Below are 22,308 nucleotides of genomic sequence, written 5' to 3' on the forward strand. Positions count from 1 at the left end.
AGTAAAAGAGGAGCATACGGTTAGATGTAGGAACATATAAGATCTGTGGTTTCTTAAATGTTTTTGATTCAGGTTCGTATCGGTTTCGCATAAGTGCTATTGTGTTACCTTCTTTTTGAGGAGAAAAAAAAGAAAAAGTTGGCCACTTTCAAGCTTCTAATGAGTCTATAATAGGCTGCTATTCGAACTTAATTTGGAAAGAGCTTACGAAAGATATATGCTTACGACAAAGAAAGCAATTTTTAAAGTTTATTTAACGCATCCAGACTTTGCAAGACAGACACTGTAAAATAGGTTCAGAAACAAAATGTACTGGTCTGGGGGGGGGAAGAAATTCTATCTTGACCTATTTGTATCAATCGCCGTGATCTTTTTTTTAAAAAAAACTATGTCTGTTTGAAAAGCAAGCCATAACATATACCGAATGAACTGATCGAATAAGGCAAGGCTATTAAAATATATACAAAGTCTTCTTGGGAATAGATCTACAGCGATGTGGTTATTCATATGCTATGAAAAGGGTGCCTTACCATAGAATTGGACTAGAAGAATAAAGAGACTACTAACGTATTAACCTCAATTTATGAGCCAGGAGGAGGTTGTAGGCATGAAAGACATTAAGACAAGCTTTTATTCTCTTTGATGATATAAATGCAACAGTTATGAACATGCGTCGAGACAAAATGATATTCAACGGATTTACTCTTTGTTATAATACAAACTAAACGCATCTAATGAAGTTGTAATGACTGCCACCAAGATTTCCATACCAATCAACCAAATAACAATCCATTCCAAGTGCTCACCTATAATGGAACACATAACGGATCAGTTAGTTTCCGTGTTATTTTTCTCTTTAGTAAAAAAAAAAAAAAAAAAAAAAAAAAAAAAACAAACAAACTTTTATATCCTACTTTACCATGGGAGCTATTCAAATGGTCCTTCAGCATCTCCAGCAGGTCACTGATGACTTCTACTCTCTGATTTAACAATTCTACACGCTGGGATATTTCCAAGTAGCCACGTATAGCACTATACAGTGGCTCCAACGTAGGCTCTGACCAGAAAATTTCTGGTGTGTCCAAGATATTCGACACTAAATTCACGTTGATTCTCATTATAAATAGTTGGCCAATCTTCTTTGTAATAGCCGTTCTAGGGAAAAAGACAGACATAGAAAAGGGGGAGATGAACTACCTATGCCATACGATCCATGACGAATAGGACTGTATTGACTTGCTTACCGTGACAGTTGAATGTTACCATCTTCAGCCATTACTTGAGGAATATATTTGGTTTCATTGATGGTATCATCAATCAATCTTTCAAAGAGCGTCATTTTCACACTTTGAGCAATGGCATGAGATATAGTCAATTTAATGAGATAATTCGAAGGGTGTCTTAATGTGATGATGTCGTTGTAGATACGAGGTTGATAAGATTCATTGTAGTAGTAATGGAACTCTTCTGTTTCAACATCGTCCACGTCTAGTTTTTCCTCTTCAAAAGGAACAAGTAGTTTCAAAACCCTCTGTTCCTCTTTCAATGTCATGCCCCAGAATACAATGACACCGTAATCAAATAAAAACATCTCAGGTATCTTTTGACTTGTCGCTGCCGACATAGGTGCCGAAGCTGTACTATTTGTACTCGTGTTATTATTGTTACTATCGGAGGTAGTTGTCTTGGTGTTGTTGCTGTTGTATGTATAGCTAGGTGGTGCCATTGGATAGGTAAATGAATAGGGTGTATATAAACACTCATCGAATCTCTTGGGCGCTGTGCCGTTGCTTTTCTTTTTGGATTGCAAGAACTTGACTAAATCATCCATGCGATAAGCTCTATTTTTTATGTTTAATGAACCCAGATTAAGTATTTTAAAAAGTCATCAGTTATCCGACCAAGGGAAAAAGCACTTACGAAGCTGTACAGTAAGCTGTCATTCTGTTGAGCTCACTACGATCCATCTTGTTCAATAATTTGGCTTCTTGTCTTGCTTTACCATGAGGAATCTTTGCAATCTGGTTATAAACATCGTTATCCAGTTCTTCCGACGATTCTTCATCTTCTTCTGAGGGTTCTGCAAATAGTTGTTCATCTTCAGGGAATAATTTTAATTTTTGTGATATTTTGGTCGTACGCATAGGCAATTTATTTCTAGCGGCAGCGGCAGCAGCATTGCTCTGTTGTTGATGACCAAACGTTGAATTAGTAGTAGACTGACCCGGTGGTAGAATATGCCCCACGATACGCTTTGGTGGAGGCTGTTGGGCTTGCTGCTGTTGTAAGAGAGCCTGTGTGTGCTGTTGTTTTTGTCTTTGTTGATATTGTTGCTGCTGCTGCTGTTCGATGAAGGTATTGTAATAGGAATGACTTTGAGGGAAAGACCGAGACGTATTGTACTTGGGTGATTTACTATAGGAACCAGCAGGTGTATTTGGAATGTCTCGATGGCCAACAAATGATTGACTAGCGGTTGAAGTATTATTCAACAAAGGTGTTGTCAAATCGTCATCATCCTCCCTTCTGGTATTGATTAAGCTGCTCTTTCTTTGTGGCGGCTGTGACATGAGGACTAGGTTTTATACACTTCTTTCTGTTGCACCAGAGGAAGACGCAAAACTGATAACAAAAATGGCTCGGGAAGAAAAAAAAAAAGCATGCTCCATATTACGCACAAAAAAAAAAAAAATGGTTTCGGAACAAGTTTGTTATTATTGTAACCCCGCACTCGCTTTTTTGAGTAATTGTCATCTTTCTTAAATTAGCATTAACAAAGTGGTGCATTTGACGCCCCAAATAATGCCATGCTATTGTCGATGTCCGAACAGTATATAGTAGAGGAAGAAAATTAGGAATGTAATAAAAGCGATCAGATAGACTAAAGCTTACTCTTTCCATTTTACTTGGAAACCCTTCAATACAAATGACAGTACCATTGTAGGATTGCAACAAGTAGGTTAACGGCACTTTGACAATCAAGCAGAAGCTACTCCCTTTGAGGCTTACATCACTACTAAGATGATCTGCCTATTATTATCTAAGGTGTGATCGATTTCTGCTTGTGATATCAAATCTATAAAACTCCACTTTGACTTTCCACTAACAGAACTCTCCAATTGCTTTTGTGAACAGACATTTTTCTTAAATTTTTTAAGTATCGATATCATCATGAAAAATCAATAGCGATGGAATTGGCGATAGACTCCATTTCTCCCATCCATTTGTTTCCTAACTTTATTGTTTCCTCTTTAGCATCTGTCGAATGCTCCTCATTGGGATATGCAATCAAACCTTGGAATGTGACACCTTTCTTATTGCTAGCGACGCCAAAGCCACTTTGTCCACAAGCTTGACCTCTTCCATATTGAGAGCAGATTTTGGATATCCGTTATTGCTGCCATTATTCATAAACAATTGTTTCTGCTTCGCGAGTAACATCACTCGATGCCTACGCCAAGTCTGCTCCAAGGCTAACTTTGCACTATCAGCATAGGAGGGCTCTTTGTTACCAGCTCAGAACAGTAAAGATGAAAAAAACCCACTGCTTCTAGGATTCAAGTAATCAATTTCTATACTCGAGCTCTAAACTCAGTTCAGAATCTTTTTTGAATAAACATTTCTATATGAGCGTTCCATCGCATCACTTGATTTACTAGTAACATTACTATTTGTTTTTCTCTTTCTTTGCCACATTTTGATTGGCACTGTACGAACCCAACTCCAAGTACATATTGTCCTTTAATTGCTGTTATATAGAGCGACTATTGTTTCCATCACTGTAACCTATTTGCAAAGTTCGGATTATATCAATATCTTTATGTAAAGCTATCTAAAAGCTTTATCCCAGATTCTTGAAATGGCTCTTTTGTTCCTACCACGATCATTGTCAACCGTCCGAGCATCATTTGCATTATTCTGTACCACAAACCTTATGCTGTTGACACAAATTCTCTTCCCCCGCTCCCTTCAGTGAATATTTTCACATCTTGGATTTTTTGATTGGTCAAAAAGGTCATATTTAATTTCAAATTCCGTTCTGGGCCTGTTTGCATAAATCATTTTTCGAAGGATTCCATTCTCTCCTTTTCTAAAAAAAAAAAAAATTAAATAAATCAAAGAACGACCTCTTATCTTTCAGAAGACAAAAAAAAAAAAAAAAAAACTGAAACGGAACTTCGTTTTGATATGTACAAGCAACAGCCTGGCTATACTGGTACAGAATCCATGATGACTTTGAGAACCAATTTAAATCAATATTCAAAGCAAGAACTGCGTCAAATCAGAGATAGGAATCTACAGTTGCTGAATAATAGGTCAATGGAAAACTAAAAAGAGACTGTTTTAGATAGCTTAGCTGACGTACAAACTGTATTACATATATAGCTTTATTATTGGCACCTTACCTGATAAAGGTGCTAAGTTAAAAGAAACTAATGAAATAATTGAAAAATTATTATTAAAACCGAATATTTATGATGATGATATTTGTGTTGAAAATACACATAGTCATTTAGAATGCCCTCTAACGAAAAAGTTGGAAGAGCTAACTGTACTCACGCCACGTCAGGGTGCAAGAAAGAGATCAGTTGACTTGGCTAATCAACAACAGGCTATTTATAACATTAGACCTGTGAAGCATAAGCAACATCATCATCCTTTGGTAAGTGCTCCTATTACTTCGCTACTGTAAAACGAAAAATAGTTACTAACATAGCAAAAATATGGCAGCCAAAGGTCAAAATGCTTAGCCTAAAAGAGTCTATGTTACTACAAACTGAGCAACAAACGTCAGTTCGAAAGGTATAAAAAATGAAAGCGATGCTCTACTTTAACAAATAAAAAACTCATACCAACTCACCTTTACTTAACGCATCCATATAGTCGGACGCTTCCTTCAATTATGACCAACCCAGCCAAGGAATATTACAATCACTCAAGTAGGTTTAGCACTAGGATTTATTCAAGGTTGATTTCTCTTACTAAAAAAGAAGACTTTTTTCTCTTTTTCTGTTTCATATCCTTTAGCCTTTCTTATCATGTCATCCGTGAAGCAAATCTGAACGATATTATGCTACCAATGACAGAAGAACTAGAAGAGGATGAAGAGGACGAATGCAGTATGTCTGATACAGTGGAGAGCATGATTTTAGACTAGGCCAATGTGAATATTTGCATTATACCTTAATCTCCTTGTAACCATATACCTCACCACCCCCTTTTCCTGAATAGTGGATACAATCCGGACAATTAGTTTATCCGTTGTAGATCCCTCTCTATCCTCAACCCAACCAGACATATGAAGATTCTCTCTTTTCTCTGTACATATTCGTTATCTTTTACACTTACTATTCCAAATTCCCTTCTTTCTTTTTTACGAACCCTCTTCAATTTCACTAATAATTACAAATATATGATCTTATTATTGCTCGGTTATTTGTGCTTGATTGGCTTATTTTACATCGAATATCGGTTCGAATCATCGCGACTTACCACAACATTACAAACGTCCGCCGATGACAGAGGCACCACCAGATTACTGATCCTCAGCTACTTCCTTTCTATATTTGTTGCACCTCTATGGCTCTTACTTTTTTCCACTTCTCTAGCCCCCAACTTTGCTATGGCTATCACTATGCCAACCTTTTTCGGTTGGTTGGGTCTCAGTGTGATGGTTCTTAGTCTAATTTTATTGTATTGGGCGACGTTCGTCAATCCATTCTATTTACGTGCACTAGCGACGACAGATGACCATTTTATTTGTACAGATGGTCCCTATCAGTACATTAGGCATCCGGGGTATCTAGCGTTTATGCTGGCATGGATTGGGTTTGCGTTTGTCACACAGAATTGGATCAGTTTTGGTATGATTACTGTATTAATGACCTGGGTTTATGTCTTAAGAATAAGAGCTGAGGAGCAAATGATGTTGGATCGATTTGGCGTAGATTATCAGCAGTATATAAATGAAACGAGAAGGTAACATGCTCAGCATGATGGGAAAAAAAATGAAGCCCAAGTTGAAAGCCCAAGTCCACTAACTCAATATCGTTTGTTGTTGCAATGATAGATTAATACCAGTTATTTATTAAATTAAGAAAAAGTGTATATACAAGCCCATTATATCCGTTGGCAACAGCAAAATTTTCTTGTTTCTTTTTTTCTTTTTCGTATACATGTGTAGAATAAAAATTTTGAATTGTTTGTTAAACCCATATAACTTATCATTTCGTGTCATTTTCCCAATAAATCCTTTCTTCGGTTCCTTGCAGAAGGCGCATTTTGATGCAACTTCCAGTCCGTTCGTCCATTTCTGTGCCTGTGGTATCTTTTTCATTTTCCTGGATAATAGCATGCTGCTCATTAAAGTAAGCACAAATCCTTTGAGCATCGTCAGCGGTATTCAATCGAATATGAACGCTAGCGAGTCCCTTTTTTTTCACTCCCATGAAAGGAATCTTTACATCAGCACGCGATTCTAGTAGTTTCAAAGCAATAGTTTTTGGACATTGAAGGTGTAAATTGTCGACAAACACGATAACACCTTTTGGATACTCATCAGTCTTGACTGCTTTCGACGAGGTGGTTTTATCAGTTTGAGAGCCATTTTTATACTTTTTGGTGGCAGGCACATCATCGTCTACAATACCATGAGGGCCCCGTTTTTGTGATACTCTGGCTTCTCGCTTATCACCATCATGTTGACTCTCTCCATTGTCTTCTTGTTGTTGCTCATTATTGTAATCATCCCAAAGTTTCTTAAAACCTGCTTTCTTCTCTGCCAATAACTCCACATATTCATCTCGCAATCTATTCCATTCTAATCTATAACAAGTAAAAGGATTACATTCAATTGCTAGGCATATCATCAACGCTGCACGTATCTTATTACTTTACTTGGATATCACTCGAAGATCCAGTTTTCTAAGAAGCTTTGCTTGATTTTCATCCAACATGACCTCATCTTCATTTTTGCGGTGAGCCTTACCGTCGTTACCCTTTTGTTCGCTAAACAAATGTATGGCTTTCTCTACATACATTTTATCGTCAAATTCAAGAAAGCAATAACCATAAAATGCCGTTGAGCCTTGTTGGTTCGGTGGAACAGAATAGAAAGAGACATGTCCACCCGTCAAGGTATGAAATAATTCTTTAATCTTGAATTCTTCATGATAAGGTTTTGTGAGCCCTTCAACGTAGATGGACCATTCATCAAGTACTTCTTTTTTGTTGGGCACATAAGGTCTGATTCGACCTATTTTTGTTTTATCTTCATTGAGCTATAGGATAAGACAGAGGAGACAGTTGAGTGAGGAGGTTTAATTGATTGCACAGGTGCTGATACATTGCATGCGTACTTTACTTGTAACCGCGTCAAGCTGTGCTTTTCTATATAGCTCAATAACTCTTCGTCTGTTACTTGAAATGAGCGCAACTTGGGTAACTTGACAAGCTCAGTGAGGGATACCACTACATATTCAATCCATACATGATCAATATTGAAAAATATTTGCCCGACAGATAAGGATAGACAAATGTGTTTTTGCTGACAGTTGAAACACACATACTTCCTTGAGGATTTGACATTATTTTTTGCTGCATAACTTTATCCCACAATAAAGAAGCATCACTGAAATAGGTCTCTAAGGCATTGATAATTCTACGTTCTCTGTCATCTGCTGCATCTACTGATGGTACACTGATTGAACTCATGACAAAACGATGATCTGTATGAAAAAAGAAGAAGAAGAAGAATAGTGTGGTATTTCCGAAAAGGAAAAAAGAAGTTTAATAAAGATTTAATGCAAGAACTATTTCAACACTTCTTTTTTTCTGTCATCTGTCAAAGGGTTATTTGTTACCAGCAAATGAACGATTCTGCCAATGATACAGTTCCTACTGAGCTATTAGTAGATCTTCATGTCAAATACATACAGTCATTAGATACTAGAAAAGATGAGCTTGAATATTGGTTAACTGAACATCTACGTCTGAATGGCATTTATTGGGGACTCAACGCGCTGGACTTGATGGGTCACATCGATGCTCTACCTCGGCAAAAAGTGATAGATTACGTATCCAGTCTTCAACACGCCAATGGCGGTTTTGGAGGCGATACTCATCACGATCCTCATCTCATATATACAGTATCAGCTGTACAAATCTTAGTTATGTTGGACGCTCTAGATGCCATCAACGTTGAGAAGGTTGTCGACTGTAAAGTTTATATAAAGAAAAAATGAACATGAATTCACCGTTTTGATGGCGAAGAACTCACCAAAACAGTATACCGACCTAATAGATGTTAAAGGGTTACAAAATGAAGATGGTTCTTTCAAAGGTGACGAATGGGGAGAAGTAGATACTCGATTCTCATATATTGCCCTCAATATCCTCTCTCTCCTTCACCGTCTTGATGCCATTAACATAGAAAAAACAGTAGAATGGATTTTATTATGCAAAAACTATGATGGAGGATTTGGAGCACGACCTGGCGCAGAGTCTCATGCAGGTCAAATCTTTTGTTGTGTAGCTGCATTAGCCATCGCCAACGCTCTTCACCACGTGGATAAAGATCTCTTATGCTGGTGGTTGTGTGAACGACAACTTAAAAATGGCGGATTGAACGGCCGGCCTGAAAAGTTGGAAGATGTGTGTTACAGTTGGTGGGTGCTTTCTGCCTTGGCGATATTGAGAAGAACACATTGGATTGACCGGGACAAATTGATAATGTTTATCCTGTCAGCGCAAGATCCCGAAAATGGAGGCATATCGGATCGACGAGGCGATATGGTGGATGTCTTTCATACTAATTTCGGAATTGCGGGTTTATCATTGTTGGGTTACAAAGGGTTAAAAAAAGTAGATCCAGTTTATTGCTTGCCAAGTTATGTTATTGATAGAATAGGTTTGCCAAGTAAATATGTATAAATTTATAGAAATATGAATGAGAAAAAAAAAAAAAAAAGAGGTATAGTTGCTTCTAGGCATCTGTAGAGAGCTTCAAAGCAATTGTGAAGGGAATAGGATATGTTTTGATCGCACTATGTGAGATAAATGAAAATTTTGCTAATCCTCGGATTCATCTTTGAACCAAGACAAATCGGTTACGCATGCTTGCTTTGCGGTTTTGAGAATTTCAAAAATGATATGCTTTAAAGACGTATGGTTATGGAACTGGTTACGATAAACCTTGGGAACTTGCGAAACCGGCGCTATGCGGTATTTTAGCAAATCAGAGTATTTAAAACTCATTTGTAACACATCAAATCCACCGGTTTCTTTGTTGGCACGAAAAACAGTGGCAGGAGTCAAAGTTTGTATGCTTTCGGGCGATATATGGCGACTTCTAATAATATCTAGCGCGTTTTTGTTATGAACAACAATATAACCAAATGTATTGCTGTTGAAGGAATCGTTTCCAGGTCTAGATTCGTATCTCAAATCAGGCCAATCTATACCCTGTTGTTCTTCAAGTATTTCCACCGCCTCGACTAGAATAAAGTTGTTAAATGGGTGACGTAAAGCTACTTCAGGCTCCGTAGCATCGATGGTTCCTATTGAATCCATGACAGGAGGTGAGGCTTCCAAGACGCGAGACGTTAACCTTTTCACCGCACATCTTGCCGCTCCTCTGGCATCTAATTTAACCAAATTGGAACAATGTTTTGCAAACAGCCAAATGATACGTGCAGTTACCCACTCACAGTGCCGTACTATCACTTCTTCTAAATGTGGGCAATTTTCGCCAAAAGACTGAATAGCCTCTTCAACATGTATCTTGATACATGTGAGTTCAGTTGCATTGCGACGAGGCAGTAAGCTTTCTCGAGAATCATTGAATATATGAGATCTCATTTTCGATCCACCAGTTCTCAAAATGCTATCCGTAATACTTCTGCGGGAGGAAGAATAATAAAACTCTCCTGTTTCAACGATATACCTATCTTGCAGCAAACTCGTAAAAGAGAGGTTCAAACAAGTAAGGTTTTTACAATTCCTTGACAATTGCAGTAAAGATGATGTGGTTAGAATAACAAAAGTGGGCGGATCTTCTTCATAAGTTGAAGTTGCTGACGATAAAGCTGGTGTTACTGTTATATTGCTTTCAACAGGCGGTAATGAGGATATAGGATGTCCTGTCATGTTCTGCTGTTCAGAAAATTCGTACGATGCTATACTAACGTAGTCGGTTTGCGTGTTCGCGTCTGTGTTCGAGTTGGCATCAATTATGTCGTACAATCCAGGCGTTGATGTTCTTGCATGAGATAATGAAGTTAGCCTTTTGCAGAAATTTTGAACCTTCATGTAGTCTATAAAGTAAAATCAATTGTTAAGATGATGAGATTTATTAACCTCCCTATAAACAGCTATGGCGTATTGTTCTTGAACGTTTTGTTGATTTACCCATGGAACATTCTTTGGAAATATCAATAGATTTCACAAAATCACCGTATATGAAGGATTTCTTTTTCCTTGTTAGTGCCAATATGAAGTTTGCCCAACTCAATGTATCTGTCATCTTTGGGTGACTATATAATATGGGTGTAGCGCAATAAAACCATTGCTTGCAGACAAGTGACATATTGTACAAGGTGGATTGACAATCAGAGACATACTTAAAAATTTCTAAGAGTATCTCTGCAGGAAGAGCGGTTTCATTGACAAAACTGGTATTGATGGAAGTAGTTGTGGTGGCAATAGGCTGTATTGTTGTTAATCTATCCCTTTTGGCGTTAGCGTCCATTTTAACGTCTTTATCAAAAGGACTGTAGAGGCTACCACAGTTGCCAATACCATTGCTTCGTTCGCTGGTATAGTAGTCGGTGCTAAGCTGTATAGGTCTTAAAGGAATTGGGCAATCCATACCAGCAGCGGAATAGTGTCAAAGAAGTTTGAAGCAAGAAAAACAGAAGTGCTTAAGAAGGGGAAGGAAGACAATAGGTCTCAACAGATAAATCGAATAAAAAGAATACGAAAAAAAAAAAAAAAAAACTTGAGAAACATTCTTGCATTGTGGGCAACTCCGCAGTGCTTCATACCACCAATGCAAACTACCTTAGAATGAACTTAATCTCTCATAAAATCAATTCAACGAGCAGCAAAGAATTTCTTGATATCTTTAATATTGTAGACGCAATAAAGATTATTTTCGGTGCAGTAACTGAGTACTCAAAAAAAACCCATCAAATAGCCAAAACGATAATATAGTTTTCTTTTCTTTCTATTTTCTAGCAGATATCGTAAAATTCACTCTAATTGGGCAATCTGTAGAGGTCCATCCATTTAAAGACTAGTCTCTCTCTTACTCCTGTCTTTATTAACCGAGAAACAAACCGTGTTTCATCAAAATATAGATTTGCTATTTAGGGAAATTCTGACAGCTCAATTCTTATTTTGTATGGTGAATACTTTATGTACTCGTATTGCAATTGTATTATATCAATCTGGTAACATTACTAATTTGTAGTAGAAAAGAAAAACCAAGTTTTTATCGTCTTTTATTAATAGATAAAGCAACTTATATATGTACAATGAATTAAAAAGGTATCTTCCTTCCAGATGCATTAACAGTATGAATTAAAGTAAATTCATGCTTATTCGTTCTAGAAGAATATATGGTATGAAAGAAAGTGGATATGTATATCTACAAAAATAATACAAGTGACTTTCGGTATTTTACATAATGAATCTGAAGAAAGAGATCCAGCTTAAAACACAAAGAACGAGATAAATCGAGCCATACAAGTAATTAGCCTTGATGGGTTTCACCACCCTATTCAGAGTCGATGCGTTTTGATGGCTCAAGTTGCCTAATTTGTTTTCATCTTGTTGTTTGTCTCGTAGATACATTTCTCTACCGGAACGATCCAAAACAGATCCATATACATGATGATCCATCAGGCAAAGGACAAGACCGGCAATGACCGCGAGAGTTGAAATTGTTATGAAGAAAACAATAACACTATCATAACCTTTGTTTGAATCATGATCCTGCAAATATCCCGTAGAAATATCAAATAGGGCTGCACCAATGTTAGTGCCCGATTTTATAAGACCCATACCAGTTCCAACCAAAGAGATAGGTAAGATAACAGGAACGGAAGAGACAAGGCCGACGGGGCCCAGAGAAAGACTGGCGCTGAACAGAAGCATACCAAACAAAGGAGAAATACGTGTGTACTCCAGAAAAACCATACTGAGTAGCATGCAGACACCACTACCGATCATCATCCACGTGCGCTTGCCAAATCTATCTACACAAACCCCTAGAAAAGGCATCAACACAATCGGCAAGATTTGTGCGACGCTAGCGGTTGCTGCTGCATTAGCATCACTATAATCAAACCTAAATTTGACGTATTCACTACATAAAATTGATTACAAAATTATATGTATTAGTATATCTCAAAGCATAGATTGACCAGGAAAAAAGGTCATTGTTACTGCTGATTATTTTTACCTATTTATATGAAGGAAGCATCCCCATCCACCGCCCAGTAAGAATTCCATAGAAGCAATAAGCCAGTATGAATGAGGGAGATACATTAACTTTGCCCAGCTAAATGATTTCTTGCGTTTCATCACTTCGAACGGTTTGCGACAATTAGCAGCTGCTTTAAACACAGTTTTTAACAATCCAATATATACAAAAGTGACAATCATAGAGAATATACATAAAATAGCGCAGAACTATGCTCAAACAAATAAATGTTAATGATGTGTTCTTATAACTGCAAACCTGCTGTTCGCAATCTTTACCCATAAACCATAACCGTACCAGCCGGTCCAATTAGCAATAGGTACAACAGTAGCCTGTGCACAGAAAGACGCCTAAGTAGCCAAGAGGTTCTTGTTAGTATTAACTATTTTTCTTTTGATCATATTCTAAGTAAAAAATAGAAAAAAATATCTACCAGCCGACTAACTGTTAGCATCAGTGCGACAACACCAGCAAGGCTTCTACCTCTGAACCATTGACTCAAGATGGTTTCTTGCACAATCACCACAGTGCCACTACCAATACCATAGAGTATACGTCCCAGAATCATCATATAAAGTGATGAATACGATGCGGATAGAGCCACCAACACATTGCCCGACGTGATGAGCAACGTAGTGATTAAAGCACCTGGAATGGTACCGAAAGCGTCGATAAATATACCACCTAGCACAGGTAAGATGGTATTGACAATAGCAACGCTGGATTGTATTACACCATATTGCGAATTGCTAATATTAAATTCACGTTTGATTGTGCTTTTCATTGCACCCAATGTATGGGCTGCAAAATGGCTACCGACTATATAAGTTGAATATGGATCAATAAAGGCAGTGCGATAATCAAGTCAAAGTACGTAAGCCATCGAGTTGAAAAGATGAAGGCATCAAAGGTTGATTTGATAGTAAGACAAACAGAAAATAGATCAGATAAGAATAAAATAATAGATTAGTTTCTGACAATAATCGAATTTAAATGAGTAATACTTACTGGCTAGTAAAATGGCACATGCTAGGGCTACTGCTTTATATTTCCATTTTTGATTTGCTAAAAAGCAGGAGACATCTTCAGCAGTACCGGTCTCACTTGTAGGCAAGATTGCTCCATGGTGCATCCGTCGATTGGCACAACAACCTGACGATTGACCGCGGCAAGAAGATTGAGCATGTGAATGGCTGTTTATAACTGTTTCGTCAAGTTTTTTTACGTCTACATTCTCTAGTAGCGGAGTACGCTCATCCATTTCTGCTGTAATCTGCGAATTATCCTGTAGCAGTAGAAGAGTGTATATTTCTTGACAGGATACAAAACAAAAAACAAAATAAAAAGATGAAAAAAGATGAAAATCACGGTGGGAGATTGCGACGTTGAATCAATTCTTTTGCCTTATTTATACAATAATGCTTAAACCGGGGTTGGAAAACCTTGATTATCACCATAGGCTCATTTGTTTCATCTCAGACGAGTTTTTATCGTTCGATTTTTCAGTGCTTTTTTTTCGCTTTAGCTCTTCAATTTACTAGCAGTGCGTCTATCAGAAACCAGGAACAACAGATGATAGAATGAAAAGAACCAGTAGTAATAAGAAACTCAAATTGAGAATATTTGAGTTTCATCATTGGAGCTTACATCCAATATTTTCATTCGTAATTATTCTGAGCAAATGATTTCCAAAATTTAAAGTTGAGCAATCTGATAACTATGTTCACGCCCCGTTGTCATGGCAACTTTGTCAAAGAATTACTGTTGACGCTGCTGTGCTTAAAAAAAAGTATAACAGTCGCAACGAAGATATTCAATCGACTCAGACATGCTACAAGAGCAATGGCATGTTTATTGCTATAGGAAGATACCGCTTGGCTGTTATCGAAAAATGGCCAATTCTGAAAGTGGTGAATCCATTTAAACGAAATTACGGGTTCGTTTTGCACAATATCAAGTGCCTTTAATAAAGGAATTCACTCAGAGTTTAAGAACATACGCATGTAATCAACGGAAAATATATTATTCGTTCAATGCTTGTGGTTTTTTTTTTCATTTATACAATCATTTACTGATAATCCACCCAATAAACTAAAATGAAGTATTCCGACGGATCATATATATGTCTATATAATGGAAACAGAACGAAGACAACCAAAAATGAGTTTCTCGGCGAGCTATTAGGTATGATATGCCTGGCACTATCTCTCAAAAAAGGTAAAACTACAATTTGATCCGAGTTATACATGTTTCAAGATGGTTAAACGTCTGAGGTGGTCACTAATTCTAGTAGTAATTTCGACCTACTTGTTAGAGTAAGTTTGAAAACGCGTTGGACTTTCAAAGGAGGAACAGATAAAAGCATTTAACCACAACTCAGGAACCGTGCCTGCGCTATAAAAAAGCTTACAGTATCAATTTGACGATCGCTTACTCGACACTGTACTATTTTATCGTAATGAGCTGATTGATTGCATAATTTAAACACATTATCAAATAGTCAGTTTTAAAAACTCTACAAAATGTTTCGAAACTATCGAATCAAAGAATAAGAAGCTGTAACCTGGGAACGTGCCCTTTCGGCTGTGCTGGGATGAAATTGATTATTCCTTATTCCACCAGCACAATTTGATGTCGGCATTACTATTCTTCTTCATAGCTGCCATGAATGTATACCTCTTCACTGTAAAACCTCTACCGGTTATTGCGTCTAATAGTAAATCGACATTATCGAAGTTTGTTCTCAACTTACTGTTTAGACTATAAGGATTACAATCAATTTTTGCTTTTTGTGTGCTCGACTTAATTGAGATCGTAGCAATGCTTCGTAAATAAAACATCCGTTTTGCATTTCTATAATGAATGGATAAAGAATAGGCTCATTCAAGTCTTGAAAAAGATTATTTTGCACTATATTGAAACTTGCAGTAGCAGTTAGAACTTTAAGTATCTTCGTGTTTTCTCATTGTAAGCTACTTCAGTCTAGCCAACCCTTATTAAACATTCGTATTCTCCAGCTCTCTATTTAATGGCGAGTTATATATTGCTTTAGGAAACATTTAATTGCGATTGCAACCTAAAGATTTACCGCAAAACGTTGTAAAGAAAGGTACTGCTTTAAAGGGTGATTTAATGCATATGAATAGATCGACTATTTATTATAGTATATCTGCCTCAAGCAGGATGAAAAGATCAGCGCGAAGTGAAGGAAAAGCGAATAGAAACAATTTCGCAATAGTTGTTATATACAAATACAATATGTACTCAAAGAGAGTTGATGCCGTGTAATTTCTACAAAAACGAATTTTCACTGTTTTCCCAGTATAAGGGAACGTTTTTGTGCAATATTTCACTGAATTTCTTAGCGACCTCCATAATTGTTCCGGCATTTTCGTCTGTACTGGCCAAGAAATCTCTTAACGTCCAGCTAGGGGCCTCTCCAATTCGTAATGTTAAGTTCTCCGCAAAACGGTTAACCCATGCCTCTTTGTATAAAGAAACCTTGAAGAGAATGCGGTGAGGGTCAACCAAACTGAGATCTAACGGCAACTCATGATCTGGTCTTTCGATTCTATTCATATCCCAAATCTCGTCCTGGCAGATCTCAATTACATAACCTTTCCAGTCGTACTTCCATTTTGTCTGCTGTGTGACAATTTTGGGTATATAATCGCTGGAGGTGAGCATAATTAATCTGTTATTTTTGCTCACTCGCAATAAATCAGCAAACTTTTCATGAGGGGATTCAATGTCATCAGTTGGTAATCTACGAGCATACTGTAGTCTAAGGTCCCATGAATAATTTCCTTCCAAATTCGTACAGTTAACATCGACCAAATTCGTACAGTCCGTCATTGTCACCCAAAGACGGCGTTGGCCCTTTTCGGTGAATGAAATATTCATGACAGTTTCCCACATATCGCCGCGAGGTGGTGCACGTTGACCAGGCATCCGTGGAGGTGCTGCTTGTGGATATTGATCTGCTGTGATGACAAAGGACGTTTGTGGATTATCCGAAAACTCGACTGCATTAGGGTCATCTCCAAGCGCTTCAAATAGGTTTTGAAGCCCTGCCCTTGTTTTACTGATACATGGTGCAAGAGCTGATTTGAACATTGGCTTTTTGAACATTTTTTCACTGACGTCTTCAATAGTCAAGAATTTGCCATCCTTTTTAGGATAATCAATGAGACAAATTTGGCCAAAACGAATCTTCATACGAATAGCCCAATCAATCAAACGTAAACTCTCCAAACCGTTGATGAGCGCAGACTCAATTTGCTCCTTGTTACGAGCATCTAATGTTTGCGCGCGTTCTGATGGTAAAGCGGCGCTCCCATCATCATTTAAGTTGATTAAGTCATAAAGATGAAGTGAGGGTAACGCACCACCAGTACTGAGGGCTTCCAGCATACGATGTTTTTCCAACATGTTTTGCTCTCTCTCTGGATCGGCATATTCATAAGTGATCAATCCTGGGGGTAACTTCCTGTATTTTATGACATAGTTTTGTTTGGGCTGCTGCAACAATCTTAAAGTAGCGCCTTGAGGTGTACGGCAACAGCGCAAATACCAATTTCGGACTCGAGTGGTTGCTGTTTTCACTGCTTCTTCCGTATCTGCTGCCACTCTTACCAGATTTCCCTTCTCAACATACCATATATAAGCTTTACAGTCTGCTCTGATTTGGTTCCAGAATGCTTCATTTTCCCCTGTCAGGCGAAGTAAAGGTAATCTAAAGTCTGGTAATGGAAGAGAAGCATTATAGTGCTGAGGAACCGCAGGTATACCGTGATACTTTTTCTCTTCTTCGATTTTCGCTTGTCTCTTTTCAGCTCGTCTTCTTTCTTTCTCTGTTAATTCTCGTTCTGGTCTGCCCCATTTCTTTGTCTTTCTTTGGAAACGTTCATGGCGCTCTTGAAGACGCTCAACAATCATATTAAGATAATCCTTGGTTTTTTGAATGGCTTCTGCATCGCCCCATATATCTATTTGATTTAATCCAGGATTAAATTCGATAAACGAGCCGGATGCTTTCTGAATCTCAGTAATGCGTGCTTGTTTCAGGCCTAATATGTCAGCTGATTTAAGATAAGCAGGAAGAACCCAATGATCATCGGCGTTGCGATGACTTGTATCAGGTGTGGCTGTAGAATCGATGTAAGAACTGCTCGCTGAATGATTATTGAGAGGGCTTAATGGAGACGAAGCTGACGTGATAGGGCTATAACTCAAAGTAGCAAAATTGGTAAAGTTGATAGACGTTGCATTTATAGGTGTTTCTTGCAAGGAAGGATCTCTCCATTCTCCATCGGAATCAGAGGAATCTTCTTGTGGGGTATATGGAATGTCTGGTTCGATCGACATTGCTTTTAATCATACAACACAGATAGAGATTAAGCAAGCAAGCAATGATTTGCAAAAAACTGGCTATTTCTAATCCGATTTTTGGTGCCCGCCAATCAAAATATTCAATTTTCTGTCGCTTTACTCTCTGAAATCAAATATCACGACCCCTAAATACATTTTTAAGAACATCTTTTAAAAGAGAACAGCTTTTTAGAAGAGCCTTGAATTTTTTCAGAGCATTCCAGATAGAAAGAGCAAATGTTTGTCAAGCTCTCATGAAATCTAAAATCAAATATTCAAACAGAACAGCCATATGTTCAAATATATGTCAAGGTTAAAAATTGCGTCAGTTACCTTATGATTATCAGTTTATTCGATTAAGATGATGAACAGTGGTGTGAATTTATCAGTCATCTACAAAGTTCCGTGTTTAAGGGATATAAAATTAAAGGCTACTACTACTTACTTCAGAACGCCTCCTAACAAGGCTCGTTGGAAGTTGTTGCAATTCTGAGCTTCGCGCGTTCGATTACGAGCAGATGCTGTTACGGAAACTTATACAAGCACAGACGTGATATCTGTGCAGTACAATATAACAGTATATACTCAATATATCATGAACTCGTAAATTTTGCCTTCCATCATGTCCTACTACTGCTACTACTATTGTTGTTGTTTAACTAACCCTCTATCAAGATAATTTTTTCAAAAAAAAATACTTCCTTTCATTCGTCACACACTCGCAGTCCTTCTCTTTCTTTCCTGACAAAATAATCATGTCCAATGCTCAAAGAAGAGGTTCAGTATTTCTAAAAGAAAATCGCTTGAAAAACAAGATAAAGCTTACAAAGGATAATACACGTGTTATACGTTTTATTAATCATTGTCTAACTGAAGTGGTATGCAATTGTAAACAGCCTACGCAGACGCGCTTCCTGAAGATTATAAGACTTGGGACAACAGTTATTGAAGCAATATGTAGATTTCAACGGTGCTTTCAGCGACAGCGTAAATAGAGAAAACGATGTGGTGACTTTTGCTTCATGTCGATGAATTTAGAACTTCAAAGATTTGGAAGTTAAATTTGTCTTATAGCCTACCTAATCATTTGGAAAATATAGGCAAGTCATTGTATAATAAATTGCCTTTCTCAGAAGCAAGCACAGAGTTGAATAGCTGTCTCGTCTGCCAAAGTTGTAGAATATTATGGCGACTTGATGTCAATGCCTCGAAAAACATTTTCGAAACCTCACTCGCTATAGTTAGTTGTCAAGGTCGTCCAAGCATTTTGCAGAAGCAAAGCAATGCTATTATTTTACATACATTGCCGTACCGACCACGGTTTATCTTTTCTAAAGAGATTTAAAGATTTACTTGTGCTCACTGCTTCCAAATTCTCTCTCATATTTACAGCGAAAACCCAGTAGCTAGCATCATTAAACTGTAATAATCCTTCTTAAAAGCATTCTGATTTGTGGATGGTTGTTTGGAAGAGTTACAAGAATTACTTTATTCACGATTTGTTCACTTGTAGTTTTAATCCTCCATTTCATCATCTGAAGATTCTTTCGCCAATGTCTCTGCTTCTAATTTTATATCCTTTGGTACGAATTGATGTCTGTAATTTGATTCTGCGCAAATCCAACTTAATTCCAACTCGAAATCTTTATCTTTTGCATCGTCATGGCATGTATAGATTCTATTAAAAAGTATACGGCGCTATGAGTATAAATATATAAACCCAAACGATATATTGTGACTATGACATTTTATAGTACTTTACATTCTTGTAATATGATTAACTGCTTCTCGAACTGTCATATTATCCAAATCGAGCTTTTCGATTTCTGTCTTGGCAACAGACTTTCCTTTTCCAATGGCGCATCCTCGGTAACCCTATATAACTCATACTGTTACAAAACGTTTACAAAACATATACAGCTATTCTAACATTTCATACCCAATATACACCAGAAGGCTCAATCATGTATAATGAAGGTCCTGCTTTTTCGGTCATTGTACCAACAATAGTGCTAGAGCCAAAAGGTCTGACACTTGAATATAATGTGTAAGCTGAAACATATTGTCCCAAACGATCAGCAATTGTCTTTCCTGGAATAGGTTGTTTGTAAATATCCCTCCAAGATTGAGCTTCATCACGAGCTCTGTTGATAATATGTCGACCATCAGCCAATAAACCAGCAGTAGCCTAATTATGCATTACATTTATATGGCAAAAAATGTCGAACAATAAGTTTGAAGGTTATCGAAATAAAGTTTTTCGATGGGATTGCTTAGTGCTGCTAATGATTATGTGATTTCATTTAACTTACAATACCGATGTGAAGGTCGGCGCTTTGAAGACGTCGATTAGCACCTTCTACTAAGAGCTTGGATTGAACGAGCTTTTCAACGCCCAAAACGATACCATCTTTCACACGAAGGCCAATAGCAGTACTTTCAAAATATATTAAAGCGTTAATGTCTGAGGAGGAGAGATTAGGACGGAAAAAGGTAGTTGCTCACTTTACCCACTGTTATCGACTGCTTTGTTGGCATACTCCACTTGAAAAACGCGTCCATCAGGAGAGTAAGTTGAGACAGATAAATCGTACTATTAAGTAGTTCATGGTTGGAAACTGTTATAAGATATATACGATCTTAACGGAAAGCTGACTTACTCCTGTACCGATGGATGTCATTTTTTTCTAATTAGACAAATTATTTGTAAAAAGGTATAACCTGAAAGGTTGCAGTTACGAAATGCGAAAAGATGAAGGCCGCGCGTTCGTCACTCTAAATTTTAACGCCAACAATTTTTCAAATTGGGGTGCAAATAAACAAGGAAGATTCAATACTACTTCCATTTCTTCACAATACTGTTCCCTCTTTTATTGCCAGTTCTGTTCGATTTGAATAATGTCTTCAGCCTATTACTATAATCAACAACAAACAGGATCAGTACCACCGCATATGGCACAGCAAAATTTAGCAGCACGAGGAATTCCAGGTCAAATTGGACTCAATCCTTTACAAGGTCAATACGTTCAGCAACAACAGCAGCCACAATATAGGAATCAGCCTTCTATGATGGACAGTAGAAAGCGAGGACATAGCAAAGTAGATAGTCAATAGTTGGAAGCAAATACCAAACATCTTACACTATACTCTCAATTTCATAGGCGACAAGACAGAACTTGCCAGTGCCGGAAGATGTCGATGAACCTTCTGGTGGTATGTTACAAAATTGTCGCGAAATGAATCAAGTAGATCTGGTCGTTAATACAGATTGAATGTGATTCCTTTAGATGAGTTGGATGACATTTCTGCTCGTGATATTGCGATGGCAAGATATAAACGTAACCATGATTATTTATCCGAAATATTCACTCCATACAATGCAGGTACATAAATCACAGTTTGAAAGGGTTTATTGAAGCGATGAAGCCTGACATTCCTCTTTAGAATTCATTGTATCACCGCCTTTAGATATTGTACAAACAAAAGAGGAACTTGAAAAGCAAATTGTAAGAAATATATTATTCATTTAGCAGTTTGGATAACACAGCTGGAGATGATAACATCAACAATTGTATAGGACGACTATAAGGAAAGAGCAGAAAAGAGAAAAAAGATATTTGAGGATAAGCTAGCATCGATTGAACAAGAGCAAAATAAGTATTGGGCATTATTGAGCAAATTGAACGAAGCGAAGGCCTTGCAGGTAGATCAGACATTGTACCCCCAATTCTACATCTCATAATCACTCACGAACGATTATCTATATCCTTGATTTACAGGATATTGACAAAAGCTCGGAAGATTTAGCGAAAGAATTGGGTGTCAAAATAGAACATACAAATAAAAGCATTAGAGTTCAATCAATACCCGGAATCGAAGAAGACCATCCTGCTGAGCCAATAGCAAACCAATCCTCATCGGCAGCATCTTACAAATTAGAAGAGCAGATTAACGCAGGCAGTAATAGCAACAATATTAATAATAACCAAGCTATGGGAACGAATAACGGCATTACAAATACCACACTTAATACTGGCAATGCAGACCATCAACAAAATATTGATGTCAACACCAATGATAACAGCAAGCCAGAAATGAATACTGACATTTCAGGTAGCAGTGACCCTAGTGGTGGCAATAACCTGTCGAAGCAAGACGAAGATACAAGCATGGACGATAGCTTCTTCAATGAGATGGTGAACGCAGAAGATGATTCAGCTGTCAATGAGTTTCTTAACACAGAATAATTTCTGTCCAATAAAAATCAATTACCTTTTTCTTTTTGCTGTTGTCCTGAGTCTGTTAGAGCTGCATCTTTTCTAAACTCTGATCAGCAAAAAGCATCTACATGTGTCCATATAGATTATAATATTTGTTATATAATATTTCATTGACAATACTTGTAAATACGATTAATATATAATAACAGTTGCTCATCAAATACAGCAGCCAGC

The 22,308-nt window shown here is 37.4% G+C and overlaps 11 protein-coding genes across 11 annotated transcripts; 4 read left to right on the plus strand and 7 right to left on the minus strand.

The window, feature by feature from the left end:
- Positions 1-370: 370 nt before the first annotated feature.
- On the minus strand, positions 371-2,689 carry BDF20DRAFT_851511 (uncharacterized protein). Its single transcript, XM_053080023.1, has 4 exons — positions 1,921-2,689; positions 1,245-1,841; positions 920-1,155; positions 371-806 (listed from the first exon to the last, which is right to left on the minus strand). Exons 1-4 carry the CDS (start codon positions 2,568-2,570, stop codon positions 700-702), a joined length of 1,590 nt encoding a protein of 529 aa, XP_052939026.1. The 5' UTR covers positions 2,571-2,689; the 3' UTR covers positions 371-699.
- Positions 2,690-4,384: 1,695 nt separating this feature from the next.
- BDF20DRAFT_813849 (uncharacterized protein) lies at positions 4,385-4,693 on the plus strand (the record flags this gene model as incomplete). The annotated part of the gene is made up of 1 exon (XM_053076915.1): positions 4,385-4,693. A coding segment is annotated over one exon (309 nt), but the record flags the coding sequence as incomplete, so codon positions are not given.
- A 212-nt stretch (positions 4,694-4,905) lies between these two features.
- On the plus strand, positions 4,906-6,158 carry BDF20DRAFT_281514 (uncharacterized protein). The gene is made up of 4 exons (XM_053075078.1): positions 4,906-4,940; positions 5,029-5,164; positions 5,233-5,979; positions 6,071-6,158. Exons 3-4 carry the CDS (start codon positions 5,300-5,302, stop codon positions 6,090-6,092), a joined length of 702 nt encoding a protein of 233 aa, XP_052939028.1. The 5' UTR covers positions 4,906-4,940; positions 5,029-5,164; positions 5,233-5,299; the 3' UTR covers positions 6,093-6,158.
- A 66-nt stretch (positions 6,159-6,224) lies between these two features.
- On the minus strand, positions 6,225-7,713 carry BDF20DRAFT_832571 (uncharacterized protein; the record flags this gene model as incomplete). The annotated part of the gene is made up of 4 exons (XM_053078554.1): positions 6,225-6,825; positions 6,898-7,280; positions 7,364-7,470; positions 7,569-7,713. The coding sequence occupies 4 exons, from the start codon at positions 7,711-7,713 to the stop codon at positions 6,225-6,227; spliced, it is 1,236 nt and encodes a 411-aa protein (XP_052939029.1).
- Positions 7,705-8,968, plus strand: BDF20DRAFT_851539 (terpenoid cyclases/protein prenyltransferase alpha-alpha toroid). The gene is made up of 2 exons (XM_053080024.1): positions 7,705-8,217; positions 8,303-8,968. Exons 1-2 carry the CDS (start codon positions 7,803-7,805, stop codon positions 8,929-8,931), a joined length of 1,044 nt encoding a protein of 347 aa, XP_052939030.1. The 5' UTR covers positions 7,705-7,802; the 3' UTR covers positions 8,932-8,968.
- On the minus strand, positions 8,953-9,980 carry BDF20DRAFT_851540 (uncharacterized protein). The gene has a single exon (XM_053080025.1). It carries the CDS (start codon positions 9,856-9,858, stop codon positions 9,070-9,072), a length of 789 nt encoding a protein of 262 aa, XP_052939031.1. The 5' UTR covers positions 9,859-9,980; the 3' UTR covers positions 8,953-9,069.
- On the minus strand, positions 9,956-10,999 carry BDF20DRAFT_851541 (uncharacterized protein). The gene has a single exon (XM_053080026.1). The coding sequence runs from the start codon at positions 10,865-10,867 to the stop codon at positions 10,361-10,363; it is 507 nt and encodes a 168-aa protein (XP_052939032.1). The 5' UTR covers positions 10,868-10,999; the 3' UTR covers positions 9,956-10,360.
- A 421-nt stretch (positions 11,000-11,420) lies between these two features.
- Positions 11,421-13,888, minus strand: BDF20DRAFT_851545 (major facilitator superfamily domain-containing protein). Its single transcript, XM_053080027.1, has 7 exons — positions 13,716-13,888; positions 13,493-13,636; positions 12,918-13,303; positions 12,763-12,834; positions 12,464-12,693; positions 11,848-12,367; positions 11,421-11,748 (listed from the first exon to the last, which is right to left on the minus strand). The coding sequence occupies exons 2-7, from the start codon at positions 13,614-13,616 to the stop codon at positions 11,680-11,682; spliced, it is 1,401 nt and encodes a 466-aa protein (XP_052939033.1). The 5' UTR covers positions 13,617-13,636; positions 13,716-13,888; the 3' UTR covers positions 11,421-11,679.
- A 1,718-nt stretch (positions 13,889-15,606) lies between these two features.
- Positions 15,607-17,962, minus strand: BDF20DRAFT_851556 (uncharacterized protein). The gene has a single exon (XM_053080028.1). It carries the CDS (start codon positions 17,849-17,851, stop codon positions 15,776-15,778), a length of 2,076 nt encoding a protein of 691 aa, XP_052939034.1. The 5' UTR covers positions 17,852-17,962; the 3' UTR covers positions 15,607-15,775.
- A 1,177-nt stretch (positions 17,963-19,139) lies between these two features.
- BDF20DRAFT_282028 (nucleophile aminohydrolase) lies at positions 19,140-20,953 on the minus strand. Its single transcript, XM_053075079.1, has 6 exons — positions 20,515-20,953; positions 20,365-20,447; positions 20,167-20,290; positions 19,794-20,042; positions 19,617-19,729; positions 19,140-19,532 (listed from the first exon to the last, which is right to left on the minus strand). Exons 1-6 carry the CDS (start codon positions 20,533-20,535, stop codon positions 19,370-19,372), a joined length of 753 nt encoding a protein of 250 aa, XP_052939035.1. The 5' UTR covers positions 20,536-20,953; the 3' UTR covers positions 19,140-19,369.
- On the plus strand, positions 20,753-22,101 carry BDF20DRAFT_910243 (uncharacterized protein; the record flags this gene model as incomplete). The annotated part of the gene is made up of 6 exons (XM_053083687.1): positions 20,753-20,953; positions 21,016-21,067; positions 21,142-21,237; positions 21,299-21,360; positions 21,432-21,557; positions 21,634-22,101. The coding sequence occupies 6 exons, from the start codon at positions 20,753-20,755 to the stop codon at positions 22,099-22,101; spliced, it is 1,005 nt and encodes a 334-aa protein (XP_052939036.1).
- Between the last annotated feature and the right edge of the window lie 207 nt (positions 22,102-22,308).

This window comes from Mycotypha africana (assembly GCF_025528875.1).
Source record: "Mycotypha africana strain NRRL 2978 chromosome Unknown BDF20scaffold_2, whole genome shotgun sequence".
Lineage (NCBI taxonomy): Eukaryota > Fungi > Mucoromycota > Mucoromycetes > Mucorales > Mycotyphaceae > Mycotypha > Mycotypha africana.

Excerpts from the sequence above, each read along its gene's own strand:
- BDF20DRAFT_851540 (XM_053080025.1), bottom strand. The coding sequence starts at position 9,858 with ATGAGATCTCATATATTCAATGATTCTCGAGAAAGCTTACTGCCTCGT.
- BDF20DRAFT_282028 (XM_053075079.1), bottom strand. The coding sequence starts at position 20,535 with ATGACATCCATCGGTACAGGA. Across the intron at positions 20,448-20,514 it reads TGACATCCATCGGTACAGGA|TACGATTTATCTGTCTCAAC; the intron begins GTAAGTCAGCTT and ends ACTACTTAATAG. Across the intron at positions 19,533-19,616 it reads GTTAATCATATTACAAGAAT|AATCTATACATGCCATGACG; the intron begins GTAAAGTACTAT and ends ACTTTTTAATAG.
- BDF20DRAFT_851541 (XM_053080026.1), bottom strand. The coding sequence starts at position 10,867 with ATGGATTGCCCAATTCCTTTAAGACCTATACAGCTTAGCACCGACTAC.
- BDF20DRAFT_281514 (XM_053075078.1), top strand. The coding sequence starts at position 5,300 with ATGAAGATTCTCTCTTTTCTCTGTACATATTCGTTATCTTTTACACTT. Across the intron at positions 5,980-6,070 it reads TATATAAATGAAACGAGAAG|ATTAATACCAGTTATTTATT; the intron begins GTAACATGCTCA and ends TTGCAATGATAG.
- BDF20DRAFT_851545 (XM_053080027.1), bottom strand. The coding sequence starts at position 13,616 with ATGCACCATGGAGCAATCTTGCCTACAAGTGAGACCGGTACTGCTGAA. Across the intron at positions 12,835-12,917 it reads TGCTAACAGTTAGTCGGCTG|GCGTCTTTCTGTGCACAGGC; the intron begins GTAGATATTTTT and ends TTGGCTACTTAG. Across the intron at positions 11,749-11,847 it reads GTTCCGGTAGAGAAATGTAT|TTGTATGGCTCGATTTATCT; the intron begins CTACGAGACAAA and ends AAGGCTAATTAC.
- BDF20DRAFT_851539 (XM_053080024.1), top strand. The coding sequence starts at position 7,803 with ATGCAAGAACTATTTCAACACTTCTTTTTTTCTGTCATCTGTCAAAGG. Across the intron at positions 8,218-8,302 it reads CGTTGAGAAGGTTGTCGACT|ATGTTAAAGGGTTACAAAAT; the intron begins GTAAAGTTTATA and ends CCGACCTAATAG.
- BDF20DRAFT_851556 (XM_053080028.1), bottom strand. The coding sequence starts at position 17,851 with ATGTCGATCGAACCAGACATTCCATATACCCCACAAGAAGATTCCTCT.
- BDF20DRAFT_851511 (XM_053080023.1), bottom strand. The coding sequence starts at position 2,570 with ATGTCACAGCCGCCACAAAGAAAGAGCAGCTTAATCAATACCAGAAGG. Across the intron at positions 1,156-1,244 it reads GGTAACATTCAACTGTCACG|AACGGCTATTACAAAGAAGA; the intron begins GTAAGCAAGTCA and ends CTTTTTCCCTAG. Across the intron at positions 807-919 it reads CCATTTGAATAGCTCCCATG|GTGAGCACTTGGAATGGATT; the intron begins GTAAAGTAGGAT and ends GTTCCATTATAG.